At 43.8% G+C, this 15,554-nt stretch overlaps 1 protein-coding gene across 2 annotated transcripts in view; it reads left to right on the plus strand.

Moving 5' to 3' along the window:
- COPA (COPI coat complex subunit alpha) overlaps positions 1-14,517 on the plus strand; it is a 55,166-nt gene extending 40,649 nt beyond the window's left edge. For both annotated transcript variants that reach the window (XM_017345755.3, XM_002715236.5), the window contains exons 18-33: positions 2,068-2,230; positions 2,333-2,479; positions 3,853-4,042; positions 4,170-4,265; positions 6,774-6,862; positions 7,061-7,184; positions 8,749-8,838; positions 9,010-9,119; positions 10,363-10,440; positions 10,587-10,655; positions 11,171-11,307; positions 11,579-11,765; positions 11,851-11,961; positions 12,220-12,381; positions 13,424-13,618; positions 13,880-14,517. In XM_017345755.3, coding sequence (XP_017201244.1) covers positions 2,068-2,230; positions 2,333-2,479; positions 3,853-4,042; positions 4,170-4,265; positions 6,774-6,862; positions 7,061-7,184; positions 8,749-8,838; positions 9,010-9,119; positions 10,363-10,440; positions 10,587-10,655; positions 11,171-11,307; positions 11,579-11,765; positions 11,851-11,961; positions 12,220-12,381; positions 13,424-13,618; positions 13,880-13,939 — 2,008 coding nt within the window. In that variant the 3' untranslated portion in view covers positions 13,940-14,517. The remainder of the gene's footprint in view (positions 1-2,067; positions 2,231-2,332; positions 2,480-3,852; positions 4,043-4,169; positions 4,266-6,773; positions 6,863-7,060; positions 7,185-8,748; positions 8,839-9,009; positions 9,120-10,362; positions 10,441-10,586; positions 10,656-11,170; positions 11,308-11,578; positions 11,766-11,850; positions 11,962-12,219; positions 12,382-13,423; positions 13,619-13,879) is intronic.
- Positions 14,518-15,554: the final 1,037 nt, after the last annotated feature.

Below are 15,554 nucleotides of genomic sequence, written 5' to 3' on the forward strand. Positions count from 1 at the left end.
TGGTGAGGGATCAAGTCTATATTTTCCCATAAGGACACTCAGAGATCTAGTACTAAACTTTTACTGAGAAGACACCATTTCCCCATTGTTGTGCAGTGCCATCTTTGTTTTACATAAAGCATACTTTTTTAAAAATCCAAGAATTTTTTTTGTAGTTTTTTCTATCTCTGCTTTAACTCCACACCATCCTAAATAGTTTAGTTTTATAATAAACCTTCATATTTGTTGAAGCAGATCCTCTAGTATTTTCTGTTTTATTTATTGTTCAAATGCTGTTAAACTCTTTTAAAATAAGCTTTGGCTCTTCACATAAACTTTTTAGTAAGCTTGTGAAAATTCACACAAGATAAAACAAGCCAACAAAAAACTTGTGATTTTGATACAGATTGCATTGACTCTTTAGATCAATTTAGGGATAACTGTCATTATTTGCAATGGTAAATTTCCTACTCTGTGAATGTGGTATTGCAGCTGTTCATTTATTGAGATATTCGGAAAGGTCTTTCAATAAAGTTTTATAGTTTTATCTATAAAAATCTTGCATGATGGGGGGCTAAATCTGTTGGGCATTTGATAGTTATTAATGCTATTTGTAAGTGGATAGCATCCATCACAATTTTTGGTTTTCTAATTTTTGCTAGTAGTTAGAAATGTAATTAAATTTTAATTGGTTTTTATTTGAGAAGTCTTGCTAGAATGATTTTACTTTACAAATAATTTTAGCATCTGTGGGTAGAAATTTTGTTTTCTCTTTTAAATAATTACACAATTATATATATTTTTTTCTTGCCTTTCTTCACTGATCTGGATCTCCAATACAATGCTGAATAAATGTGAAGATAGCAAACATTTTTGTCTTCTTCACAATTTAAAGAGTGTACATTCAGTGGTATTGGGATTATGTAAATTTACCATAGGTTTTTTGTTTGTTTGTTTTTTGCCAGGCAGAGTTAGCAGAGAGAAAGACAGAGAGAGAGTTATAGACAGTGAGAGAGAGAGACAGAGAGAAAGGTCTTCCTTCCGTTGGTTCACTCCCCTAATGGCCACTACAGCTGGCACTGTGCCAATCCGAAGCCAGGAGCTGGGTACTTCCTCCCAGTCTCCCATGCAGGTACAAGGGACCCAAGCACTTGGGCCATCCTCCGCTGCCCTCCCAGGCCACAGCAGAGAGCTGGACTGGAAGAGGAGCAACTAGGACTAGTACCTGGTGCCCCAACCAGGACTAGAACCCGGGGTGCCCATGGCACTAGCCATAGACTTTTTTTTTTAAGATGTATGTATTTATTTGAAAGACAGAGTTACAGAGAGGCAGAGAGAGAGAGAGAGATCTTCCATTCACTGGTTCACTCCTCAAATGGCTGCAACAGCCGGAGCTGGGCTGATCTGAAGCCAGGAGCCAGGAGCTTCTTCCAGGTCTCCCACGTGGGTGCAGGGGCCCAAGGACTTGAACCATCTTTGGCTGCTTTCCCAAGCACATTAGCAGGGAGCTGGATCAGAAAAGGAGCAGCCGGGACTTGAACCACCACCCACATGGGGGTACTGGCACTGCAGGTGGCAGCTTTATCTGCTATATCACAATGCCGACTCCTACGATAGTTTTTTTATGGGTATATTTTATATATTAAGGAATTTTCTTCCTTTTTTTTTTTGCTAAGAGTTTTTGTCTCAATATTCAAGTTTGTTAGATTCTTTTTCTGCATATATTGAGGTAGTCTTAAAATTTTTCTCCTTTCATCAATTAATACAGTGAATTTGATTGTCAAATTGTTTGAGAGATTTGAGAGATGCATATTTATTTTGTTAGATGCATATTAATTTGTAGCCTGTCCTAATATATACATATAGAGCATATTAATTTTCAGAATTTCTTCTAATACAGTATATGCATTTAAGGCTATTAATTATTGGTCAAGTATTGCATTGACTATACCAACAAGTTTTAATTTATAATGTTTTTATTATTCCATTAAAAATATTTCTTGCTTTCTGAGTCAGAACCCTTCAAATCTACTACTCTCTACTTTCACTCTCAGTTAACATTGTACGCTCTTCCCCCCTTATTCTCAGGGACCATGGGATCATCCGAACTCTGGATTTACCCATCTATGTCACGCGGGTGAAAGGCAACAATGTGTATTGCTTAGACAGGGAATGTCGTCCTCGGGTACTCACCATTGATCCCACTGAGTTCAAATTCAAGCTGGCCCTGATCAACAGAAAATATGATGAGGTATGAAGTGAGGAAGTGTACAAGGGGTATAAGGGGGGACAACAGTTATTATTTCCTGTAAGTGATCTTTGCTTCCTTCCCTACCCTGCCCCAAATGCACAGGTACTACACATGGTGAGGAATGCCAAACTGGTAGGCCAGTCTATCATTGCTTATCTCCAGAAGAAGGGCTATCCTGAAGTTGCACTTCATTTCGTCAAGGATGAGAAAACTCGCTTCAGTCTGGCATTGGAGTGTGGAAATATTGAGGTGAGAGAAATATATGGTCATTGGCCCCATAATGTTTTAGAAAAGGTGAGGGCTAGGGAAGCATTCGGAAAGCATTTTTCTTAATCTGCTTCTTCAGCTAGAATAATAAAATTTAGGACTTTTTAAAAATTATTTTTTTAAAAAAAGATTTGTTTTTATAGTTGAAAGGTAGAGATCCAGAGAGATCCATTGGTTCACTTCCCAAATGACCGCAATGGCTGTGGCTGGGCTAGGCCAAAGCCAGGAGCCAGGAGCTTCATCTGGGTCCCCCATGTGGGTGGCAGGGGCCCAAGGACTTGGGCCATCTTCACAGGGATATTAGCAGGGAGCTAGATGGGAAGCAGAGCAGCTGGGACTCGAACTGGCACCCATACGGGATGCCGGCACTGCAGATGGTGGCTTAACCTTCTATGCCACAGCAACAACCCCCAAAAAATTTATTTGAAAGGCAGAAAGAGAGAGAGAGAGAGCATGCACAACCTTCAATCCACTAGTTCATTCCCCAAATGCTTGCAGTAGCCAGTGCTGGGCCAGAAACTCAGTCCAGATCTCCTGTAGGGGTGGCAGGGACCCAAGTTCTTGAGGCATCACTGGCCTCCTTCCAGGGTGCACATTAGCAGGAAACTAGAATTGGAAATGGAGCTGAGATTCAAATTCAGGCACTCCTCCCATATAGGATACAGATGGCCCAAGTGACATCTTCCTGCTGTACAAAACCCTGGACTGGGATGTTTTTCACTGTTACATGGAGCCACCTTCCTGTTGCTATTTGCCCATCTCTACTTATTCCTGTGACTGCTTCTGCCACAACATTCCTACTGTTATTGCTGTTCTCATTGAAGTCTGAATTCAGTAATGTTAGGACAAAAGCAAGGTAGCTTGAAATTTGAAAACTCTAATTATATCCTCGATACTTCATCTTGCTTAGATGAAGGGATGGAGTTCTTATTAAATGTTGGGGCCCTGAGTATACAGGTATTGTTTTCAAAGGGAGAAAGGGCTAGGACAGTTTTCTGAACATCTTTTGTTATTTCCTCTGACTTTGCTCAAGCCCTTTTGGCTCTGCAAACTTGGAAGGTAGCTAAGCAAGAATTGGTGCTATGGAATCAACAATTGGTAGGTGATTCTTTGATAAAAGTAAAGTTCTGAAGAGGAGGAAAATTTAATGGGATTCTTCTCTCCATGGATCTGAAAGAATTCTGTTTGTTAATAGTATTTTTAGTAGAATTAGACTGAATGCTAGAATTAGGACTGATGGAAAGTATTGAGGGTTCCTTGGGAAATCTATTAAGAGGCATATGTTTGACTGCAGTCTGGAATTTTGAGTCACAGTATCCTTTAACCTGTTCGCACTGACCCTGGGGATTCTTTAGATTGCTCTGGAAGCAGCCAAAGCACTGGATGACAAGAACTGCTGGGAAAAGCTGGGAGAAGTGGCCCTGCTGCAGGGGAACCACCAGATTGTGGAAATGTGCTATCAGCGCACCAAAAACTTTGACAAACTTTCCTTCCTGTACCTTATAACTGGCAACTTGGAGAAACTTCGCAAGATGATGAAGATTGGTGAGGGCCCTAAGACTTGGCGGGCGGGGGGGGGGGGGGGTGTTCTTGAGAAGGGGGAAGGCAAATGGTAGTGAGAGGGACTTTGGACTTTGAGAAGACCTAACCATCTCTTATTGACTTGGTACAGCTGAGATCCGAAAGGACATGAGTGGCCATTATCAGAACGCCCTATACCTGGGTGATGTGTCAGAGCGAGTGAGGATCCTAAAGAACTGTGGGCAGAGTAAGTATCTTTCCAGGACTCACTGCTGCTATGAGGTTTTTGGAAGTAATTTCTTACTGACTTACTCATGTACAGTGATGAAGGGTTTCCCTTTATTGTGCATTTTTTCAGATTACATGATCCTACCATGCTTAGGAAAATTTATTTAAAGCCAAATAGAAGAGCAGCTAGAATATTCCTTAAGAAAATAGTTAATTATAAGGAAAATAAAAGGTTTGTTTTTGTTTTAGTTTTAAGAGAGCTCTTCTATCTGCTGGTTGACTCACCAGATGGCTGCAGCAACTGGGACCAAGAGCTTTATCCAGGTCTTCCACATGGGTGACGGGGCCCAAGCAATTGGATCATCCTCCTCTGCTTTTCCCAGGCCATTTGGAGGGAACTGGGTTAGAAGTGGAGCAGCCAAGACACAAACTGGTGCCCATATGGGATACCAGCATCACAGGCAGCAGCTTAACCAACTGCGCCACAATGCTGGCCCCCAATAAGAGGTTTTAAAAGTTCTGAAGAAGGGGTTGGCATTGTGGCACAGCAGGTTTAGCCACCGCCTAAAATGCTGGCATTCCATGTGTGTGCCGTTCGAATCGTGGCTGCTCCTATTCCCATCCAGCTCCTAGCTAATGCACTGAGAACAGCAGAGAATGGCCCAAGTTCTTGGGCCCTGCCACCCACTTGGGAGTCCCAGATGAAGTTCTAGGCTCTAGGCTTTGGCTGAGCTCAACCCTGGCTGTTCAGCCATTTGGGTAGTGAACCAGGATGAAAAATTTCCATCTCTCCCTCTCTCTCTCTCTCTCTCTCTGCCTTTCAAATAAATAAATCTTCAAACAAACAAACAAAAATTCCTGGAGCAGTTAACCTAGTAGGTGCAGTTGGTTGGTTCACTCATTATTTGTTCATGTATATATTCAAGAGATGTTTTGTGAAAACTATATCCCAAACATATACTAGCATTTAGAATAGAGCAAGGAACAAGAAAAGTGAAAGATGTGATTGGAGTAAGGTGCTAGTTAGTAATGGATGCATGAGCAATGACTAAACCAAATGACTAGACGTGAGATATGATATGAAGGAGCTAGATGATTACAAAGTTCTCATTAACACTAATGATAGCCGGCGCCACGGCTCAATAGGCTAATCCTCCACCTGCGGCGCTGACACACCGGGTTCTAGTCCCGGTCGGGGCGCTGGATTCTGTCCCAGTTGCCCCTCTTCCAGGCCAGCTCTCTGCTGTGGCCTGGGTGTACAGTGGAGGATGGCCCAAGTCCTTGAGCCCTGCACCCACATGGGAGACCAGGATAAGTACCTGGCTTCTGGCTTCAGATCAGCACGGTGTGCCAGCCGCAGTGCGGCGGCCGTTGGAGGGTGAACCAACGGCAAAAGGAAGACCTTTCTCTATGTCTCTCTCTCTCACTGTCCACTCTGCCTGTCCAAAAAAAAAAAAAAAAAAAAAAAAAAAAAATTTAACACTAATGATAGATCTTAGAGGTAATCAGCTGCATTAGTTATCAATTTCTGTGTAACAAATTACTCCCAAATTCCGTACAGATCAAGCATCCTTAATTTGAAAATCCAACATCTGATATGCTTCAAAACCCACAAGTTAAAAAAATTAAAATTTATTTGTTTTCTTTATTTGAAAGGCAGACAGAATGAGATCTTTTATCTGCTGGTTCACTCTCCAAATGCCTGCAACAGCCAGGACATAGCCATGCTGGAGCTGGGATCCCCAAACCCAATCTTGGTCTCCAGTGTGGGTGGCAGGAACCCAAATACTTAAGCTATAACCTGCTGCCCCTGAGGGTATATGTTAGTAGGAAACGGAATCATACACAGAGCCAGAACTCAAACCTGGGCACTCTGATCCGAGATGCAAGTGGCCCAAGCAGCATCTTAACTACTGTTCCAAAAGCCTACCCTCTCCAGATTTTCTATATGCTATCAACACTTAACCAGTAGTCTATGCAAATATTCCAAAGTCCACAAAATTCTGAAATGTAAAAGACTTCTGGTCCCAACCATTCCAGGTAAAGGGTACTCAGCCTGTAATTTACAGCAGTGAACACTTGTCATCTCACAATTTGAGTATAGCTTGGTTCAGAGTCTCTCATGAGGCTTCAGTCAGAGTGTTGACCAGGGTTGAAGACTGGCATGGCTGTTGGAAGTCCTCAGGTCTTTGCATCCTGTGGTCTGGAAGATGACAATTTCTTGCCATAATGACTTCTTCATAGAACATTTCACAACATGACAGCTAGTTTCTCTCAGAGCATGTGAGCAAAAGCGAGCACCCAAGATAGAAGCTGCAATCTTCATAAGTAATCTTAGAAGTGACATCTCACTTGTTGTTATATTCTATCCATTAGTTAATGTGTCCAGCTCAGACTTAAGAATTGTGTGCTTTGCAAATGCTTGACTAACAGGAGGATAGATCACTGGAGGTCATCTCAGAGGCCGTCTGCCACATAACATCCACTTGGAACTGGACTTGTACTACAAAGCCTGTTCTCTCTACAGAGTCCCTGGCCTATCTCACAGCTGCTACCCATGGCTTAGATGAAGAAGCTGAGAGCCTAAAGGAGACATTTGACCCAGAGAAGGAAACAGTGAGTCTGTATTTCATGAGTGTCTCTTACTGCAGGGTCAGCATTAGATCTTGAGACAATGTAGAACTGTAAATGTCAGTCTTCCACTTGGTTACAGGGAGAATCTAAGAAGCAAATGAGAACAGAGGTGACTCCACAACCTTCCCTACATGATTTGTAAGAGCTGTTTCTGTTTATCTCTTTTCTTCTACTTTTTAGATCCCAGACATTGACCCTAATGCCAAGCTGCTTCAACCACCTGCACCTATCATGCCACTGGATACCAACTGGCCATTATTGACCGTGTCAAAAGGATTCTTTGAAGGCACCATTGCCAGCAAGGGTGAGCGCTCACTTCTCCCGCAGCATTTTTTGTTGCTTGTTTTGTGAAGAGCTGTTCTGGAGATTACCATTAGCATTTAATTTCCTTTGTCCTTTTATCTGTGTGCAGCTTCACAGAGCACTGAAATGACAGAGTTACGGTGCAGGCTTAAAAACTGAGTAAAAGCATTCTGAAATCTTTAAAGGAAAAAAGGAAGGATAAAAAAAGGAAAATACTCTACTACTACTCTCATAACTTCTGTTAGATTTCTCATGTGTTTCCTTAGGTTTTGCCATATATTTAGTCACGTTCTATTTTATCGTTCATGATCTAACAATATTAAGGTGCAAGTTCAGCTACCTCTAAGTCTGTCACATGGTTATATGCAGATGTGAGCTACTTCCCTCTACCACTCCCACTCTTACCTTTCTTTTGTTTTCTTGGATATGTCTACAAGTTCACTTCTCCTGAGTTAGACCCAAAACAGACCTTTGGGCAGTTTGTGATCAGCTCTGCTCTTTCTTCCATTTCTTCCACCTTCCTTACGTCCTTATGCCTTGCACACTCAGTTGTGGTGTTAACTTAGCAAAGATCTCAAGAAAAAATTCCAAGAGTTGGTAGCCAAAGGCTTATAAGTTAAAAAAAAAAAAAGATTTGGGGGGCTGACAGCTCGTGGGAGTCCACAGGCAGCCGGAGACTTGTCAAGGTTCTTGAGGAACCCCTGTGAGGAAGAAGCCTCCTTGAGAGCATGTGGGTTGTAGTTGCTTCTCTTCTCACATGTGCTGGTTGTCCCCTGGCTGGTCTATACACCTTGTGGGTTTAAGTTGAAAGCAGTTCTCACAGAGGCGCTTCCTTCTGGTTCTTTCTAGAATACTAGGCGACAGCTTTAACCCTTCGTGACGCTCAAAGGGCTGCTCTCGAAAGATTGAGTCTGTGCTGGTCCTTTCGAAGCTTCTGGCTGAGGTTCCCCTTCTCACATTTTAGTGCTTGGTCATAGTAAACCTATCTTTTTAAAGATTTATTAGATTTATTTATTTATTGGAGAGGCAGAGCGAGATCTTCCATTGGCTGGTTTACTCCCCAAATGGCTGAGCCCATGGGAAGCCAAGAGCTTCTTCCAGGTCTCCCACATGGGTGCAGGGGCCCAAGCACTTGGGCCATCTTCTACTGCTTTCCCAGGCCATAGCAGAGAGCTGGATCAGAAGTGGAGCGGCTGGGACTCCAACCTGTGCCCATATGGGATGCCAGCACTGCAGGTGGAGGTTTACCCTACTATGCCACAGCATTGGTCCCATGTAAATACATCTGTACAACCTTACAAATAAAGTATTTAAAAAAAAAAAAAGATTTAAAAAGTCAGTTTTTGAAACAGGAAGGCCGGTTGCTTCCATCTTTTCTTCTGTTCCCTCTCTGTGTGAAACCTACTGCAAATTGGCCTAACATATATACTATAAAAATAAATGACACCTAAAAAAGGTAGGGCAGAACCTTAGGCCCATCTTTGAAAAGCTCTGCTTGTCTGAAGAGAAGGCCCTATCTCAGCCTTGCTGGGCTCTCACCAGCTCCTTGTGTCCCTTCTCTGTAGGGAAAGGAGGAGCTCTGGCTGCCGACATTGATATTGACACTGTGGGCACTGAAGGCTGGGGAGAGGATGCAGAGCTGCAGCTGGATGAAGGTAAGAGTGCTGTTTTAGGGCTGTGCCACGGAGATGGAATGCAAATGGATGCTAGGGTCCTCTTGGGTGAGGACTAGGATGTGGAGCAAATAAGTTCCCAGTATTTAGCTTTTCTTTGGCTAAGGTTGTATCGTCACCAAAATCTCTTTTGGGCCTGGATTTTCCTTACAGATGGGTTTGTGGAGGCCACAGAAGGTTTGGGAGATGATGCTCTTGGCAAGGGACAGGAAGAAGGAGGTGGCTGGGATGTAGAAGAAGACCTGGAGCTCCCTCCTGAGCTGGTATGTGGAAGTCTTAACCTTGTGAGGTTCACTTCTTTTCTCCCTTGGGAGCTAGTAGCCTATAATTGCCATCCCTACCCCACTCCTATTCTGAGGTGTCCAGATGGAAGGACACCTAGACCATCTTTCTAATCTGATGCTTATCTCCCATTTGAGAGAAAGAAGGAGAGTCAGAGTTAGTGGCCATATCACTTCCATCTGCCCTGATGTACCCAAAGAGGAGGGGATGTAGGACTCTCCCTAAGCTTATGCTTATTGCCCACTTGAAACAAAGAAGAATGAAGTAATCAGGGTTGTGCCAGCAGTGTGAAAAGCAGCACACTTTTCCAGATGTAAATTGGAGCTTTGGATACGTTCTTTTGTTCCTGGTGAGGTGGCCCCTTCTTGGGGAGGTCTTCTCCCACAACCACCAGCCTTCTTCCCCAATAGGGGTAGAGAACAAGGTAAAGTATTGTGTTTTAGATTCATCAGAATGAAGTACATTGCTTGAATAACATTTTTTAAAGATTTATTTATTTATTTGAAAGGCAGAGGGAGAGACTGACAGAGATCTTCCATTTGCTGGTTTACTCCCTATGTGGCCGCAATGACCAGGGCTGCCAAAGCTGAAGCCAGGAGCCAGGAATTCCATCTGGGTCTCCTACTTGGGTGGCAAGGGCCCAAGCACTTGGAGCGTCATCCACTGCTTTCCAGGAGCATTAGCAGGGAGCTGGCTCAGAAATGGAGCAGCGGGGACTTGAACATGCACTCATCAGGGATGCTGGTGTCATGCAGGTGGTGGCTTAACCCACTGCACCACAACACCAGCCCCTTGAATGACTTCTTTAAAATATATATAGTTTATTTATAGTATATATAGTTTATTATATATATTATTATATATTATATAGTTTATTATTTATATAGTTTGTTTGAAAGAGGTACAGAGAGGGAGATAAATCTTCCATCTTCTCTTTCACTCCCCAGATGGCAGCAACAGCCAGGGCTGGACTGGGCTAAATCCAGGAGCCAGGAACTTCACCCGGTCTCCCACAGGGGTGGCAGAGGCCGAAACACTTGAGCCATCTTCCACTGCTTTTTCCCAGGCCCTTAGCGGGAAGCTGGATCGGGAGTGGAACTTCCGGGACATGAACTGGTGCCCATAAGGGATGCCTGTGTCACAGGCAGTAGCTTTATCAACTGCATCATAACACTTCCCCCTTGAATGACTTTTAAAATGACTCAGTTTTTGTTTTTCTTCTAGGATGTACCCCCTGGGGCAGCTGGTGGGGCTGAAGATGGATTCTTTGTGCCCCCGACAAAGGGAACAAGTCCTACTCAGGTAAGCAGGAAAACACAGCCCTGTGGCAGGCATACTTTCTGAGTGTGTAAATGTTATGTATTTTTCTACTGTAGATATGGGGGAGGACAGTTTGGGAAGAGAGCGGAGGAAATTTCACTTGGCTTAGGTGTTTTGTTTCTTCTTAGATCTGGTGCAATAACTCTCAGCTTCCAGTTGATCACATCCTGGCAGGTTCTTTTGAAACAGCCATGCGGGTGAGTCTTCTTAAAGTAACCTTGACATTTGCTCTGGACTGTTGGGGAATGGGTGATTCTTCTTAACTGCATGGAATTATCCCACCACAAGGGCAGAGGTGTGTGTGTTTATCATGGTCTCACTCGAGGATACTTGCCCTGGAGTCCTTCCTCTTACCTGCTGTCCAATGGCCACATAATTTCTTAAGGCAGATTCGTCAAGTCATCTCCCCTTTTATGGCCTGCTCTCTGGCCCTCATTATGAGACTGGCACTGAACAGGTACATATTTTGAACAGTAAGCCACATGCTATAGTAATGACAACTACAATCACTGTTAGCATTTATTCAGTGTCCGCTATACGCCAGGTGCTATCCTATATGCTGTATAGATATTATTAGATGAGGTAGGGCCTATAATTTAGTGTATTCACTGATGAGGAAGCAAGTACCAGAAGTTAAGTACCATACCCAAAGTTAACTTGTTTATAAGGGACAGGACCAAAACCCTTACACTTCTTTCTTCCTATGTTCTAGCTTCTTCACGACCAGGTAGGGGTAATCCAGTTTGGCCCCTACAAGCAACTGTTCCTACAGACATTTGCCCGAGGCCGTACCACGTATCAGGCTCTGCCCTGCCTGCCCTCCATGTATGGCTACCCTAATCGCAATTGGTAAGGCCCCTGCTGCTTGCTTCATCCATTTCAAATTGTGCTAGATACTACAGAGGACAGTCTGGGTGACACAGAATTGTCCCAGAGCTAGAGGGTTTTGTCTCAGGGAAAGTTCTTTGGCTTGTTGCTCTATGGGATGTGGTTTACACCTGCTGCCATCCTGTTCCCCGGCTACTTGCACGTTGGGATGACTGAATGTGCTTGCCAGAAAATGCAGTTCCTTCTGGTTGGCTGCTGACACCCTGTCTTCTTTCTACTTGTGCCTTTCTAGGAAGGATGCAGGGTTGAAAAATGGTGTACCAGCAGTGGGCCTGAAGCTTAATGACCTCATTCAGCGGTTGCAACTGTGCTACCAGCTCACCACGGTTGGGAAGTTTGAGGAAGCTGTGGAAAAATTCCGTTCTATCCTGCTCAGTGTGCCACTTCTTGTTGTGGACAATAAACAGGAGATTGCAGAGGTAGGAAAGGTCTGGCCACTTCTCCCTGTCCCAGGCCCTCTCATGTTCCTGTCTGTACCATGACCTTCCTCTGTCTCTTTTCCAGGCCCAGCAGCTCATTACCATTTGCCGTGAGTACATTGTGGGTTTGTCCATGGAGATAGAAAGAAAGAAGCTGCCCAAAGAGACCCTAGAACAGCAGAAGCGCATCTGTGAGGTAGGATTTCTTAGGACTTAGCACTGCAGAAGCATCCTCTCTTGCCCTCCCTTAGGTCTGAATTCTTTAGTTCCAGGTCCATTTCTGTGAGGAGGGGTTACGTTTCTCCACCCTTCTTCTTCATCTATCTGTCCTTCATACGTGGGCGCTGGAGTGCTGTCTGCCAGTCCTGCTTTTTGGTTTTAACACATGCGTAGCCGCTTATAGATGACTATCCTAGCAGTCATCCTGACACGTATTCCTCTTTCTCTCCACCAGATGGCAGCCTACTTCACCCACTCAAACCTGCAGCCTGTGCACATGATTTTGGTCCTGCGTACGGCTCTCAACCTCTTCTTCAAGCTCAAGAACTTCAAAACAGCTGCCACCTTTGCTCGGCGCCTGCTGGAACTTGGGCCCAAGCCTGAAGTGGCTCAGCAGGTAGATGAGAATTCCTTCAGAGACCATAAGGGAACCAGATTTGCATGGAGAGTGGCAGACCAAGGTTCTTGTCTCTGAAACAATGCCGTATATAAAAACAGTCAACAAAGAAGAGCCACTAGATTGCCACCCTCTGTTTACTTATGACCTGGCTGCTTTTTTTTAGTTCCTGGAACTGAAATTGATAGTTTATTCAGACATGGCACCAGTGTGAGAATAACTGATAACCTAAAATAGCTCCACTGCACCTGCAAATACCCTGTCCTGTCCTCAGAGTCTGGAAACCCTATCGCAACACCATCACCAGTCTTCACATACACATCCCATTGCTGTTAACATACAAAAGCACTTTCTTGGCCGGCGCCGCGGCTCACTAGGCTAATCCTCCGCCTTGCGGCGCCGGCACACCGGGTTCTAGTCCCGGTTGGGGCGCCGGATTCTGTCCCGGTTGCCCCTCTTCCAGGCCAGCCCTCTGCTGTGGCCAGGGAGTGCAGTGGAGGATGGCCCAGGTGCTTGGGCCCTGCACCCCATGGGAGACCAGGAAAAGCACCTGGCTCCTGGCTCCTGCCATCGGATCAGCGCGGTGCGCCGGCCGCAGCGCGCCGGCCGCGGCGGCCATTGGAGGGTGAACCAACGGCAAAAGGAAGACCTTTCTCTCTCTGTCTCTCTCTCTCTCACTGTCCACTCTGCCTGTCAAAAAAAAAAAAAAAAAAAAAAAAAAAAAAAAAAGAAAAAAAAAAAGAAAAAAAGCACTTTCTTAAGTGAAGAAAGCCTGTTTTAACCCTTCCAGGGCCTTGCCCTGATAGTCTCAGACTTGGTATAGGAGTATGGGTTTAAGTCCACTTTGGCACTGAGAAGAGGAAATCTCGATACAGCAGGAATGGCAGTTGTTAACCCTTCACGTACATTCTGTACAGAGAGGATGGGACCTGTTTACATGCAGTACGGTTGCATCATGTACCAAGCCCTCGTGATGGAATCACTTGAGTTATTGTGTGCCGCCTTCTGTCCTCTTAAATGAAATACTCCTTCCCTCCCCTAGACCCGAAAAATCCTGTCTGCCTGCGAGAAGAATCCCACAGACGCTTACCAGCTCAATTACGACATGCACAACCCCTTTGACATCTGTGCCGCATCTTACCGGCCCATCTACCGAGGAAAGCCAGTGGAGAAGTGTCCTCTCAGTGGGGCCTGCTATTCCCCAGAGTTCAAAAGTCAGATCTGCAGGGTCACTACAGTGAGTATTGTTCAGGAATGCATCTCGGATATTGAGGGAAGAGGAAAGAGAGAGAAGCGTGTGGTCCTTTTCTTCTTTTGTGTTTGTTCCTAGCTCATTGAGGCAGTGTTACTGAGAAAGCTAGAGCTTCTCCCCACTGCGCCATACCAACCAGTAACAAACCCCTGTCTACTGTGCTCATTGAGGGGTATGGGCAGAAAGTCTTCTAGGGTTCTCAGCCCCACAGGTCTTTAACTTATGCCTGTCTTTCCTCTTCCGCAGGTGACAGAGATTGGCAAAGATGTGATTGGTCTAAGAATCAGTCCTCTGCAGTTTCGCTAAGGCCGCCTTTGTATGGGTGGGTTAATCACCATATTTTGCCCCCAAAATTAGTCTGTATATCCTTCTAATAGTTCCCTCCCCACATACTGCTACCCTTCTGATTATTGATACTGGCTCTCCCTGTCCTGAAACTGAGTGTCCTGTTCCTCTTTGGCAAATCAGAATATCTGAACTTGACTCTCTTGCTTACAAGGCCCTTTTATCTTCTCAAGGTAATTACAATTGTGGCCACAGTTGTCTCTGTCTTTCTAGCATGGATCTTTCAAGGAAAAAAAAAACGAAAGCTCTGTATTGGACATTTATTTAGTAAATTCTTTTGATATCTGTGTCTCCGTTCTTCACCACCTTTCTTTCTTTTCTGCTAGAAAGGAGAGGGATATAATAAATAAGATGCCATCTTTTTAAACTCCATCACCCCCCCCCCCATTTTCCTTGGAGGTTTACTCTAGTTACTCAGTTACCCAGTTACTCTCTGTACTCAGAAGTCTGATTTTTCAGAATGCATATTTGATTTGTCCCTTATTACCATTGTTCTCATATTTTGTTTCTCACACTAAATAAAGTAAATTTCTACAAGAGCTTCTTGGCTTGCCATTTATTTCCTGGACACCTTTGTTCCTGCTCACCCCCATGCAGCTGCCCCACCAAAGCAGATGTATTTCCTTTAATTTTTTGTAATGACAAAAGTAGTAAATACTCACTATTGAAGAAGAAAATTTTATGTTTTCAGTAGGCTGTATTTGAGGCATAGACCTAAACTGCTGTGAGGATGGTAGAAAACAAGTAGTTTCTCTATTCCAGTTTCAAATGCAGCCCTCCATCTACTATAATTACAGCCAGTATTTATGGGGCACCTATTATGTGCCTGTCACTGCTCTAGATATTTTACATGTAATATTTGTAAGATTAATTAGTGCATAGTACATATAGTGCTGGGATTACATTGGCAATACGGTATTTTGCTTATCATGTGCTAAGACTAATTGAATACAATGACTTGTTATACTTTTGGACTAAAATGTGTACTTTTCTTGCATTTAAAAATTATATTTTCAATTAACAGTGTAGTTATATAGTTCAAAAATCTGTAAACGTAAAAAATTATCCTGTGACAAGACTCCCCTTCCACCCCTTTCCTCAGCCACCTGGTTCCGAATACATTCCCCCAAACAGGTGACCACTGATACTAGCTTCCTTATTTTCTTCCAGAAAATTTTATATGTATATATAAGTAGCTATAAATACACTCTCCCCCACTCCTCCTCTTATCCATAAATGGAAGCATACTATTTGACATTTATGTATTGTTCTCACTTAACATATTTTAGAGCCTTCTGTATCAATGTACTTGTATCAGAGAATTCCATCCCCCACTCATTTTTTCTCTGCATAGTGTACAGTGAGTGGTTTGCTGTAACTTAGGAAGTTACCTCTTATTGATGGATATTTGGGTTAGTTCAGATCTTTTTCAATTATAAACAATGCTGCCGTGAGTAACTTGAACATACAGTACATGGATGGGGCAAGTATGTCTGGAAGACAAATTCCTATAACTGGAATTCCTTCAAAGAGCACAGGCCATGTATCTTTTTAGCTTTATTTTACTTTAAGAGTC

The sequence above is a fragment of the Oryctolagus cuniculus genome, chromosome 7 (genome assembly GCF_964237555.1).
Source record: "Oryctolagus cuniculus chromosome 7, mOryCun1.1, whole genome shotgun sequence".
NCBI classification, from domain to species: Eukaryota; Metazoa; Chordata; class Mammalia; order Lagomorpha; family Leporidae; genus Oryctolagus; species Oryctolagus cuniculus.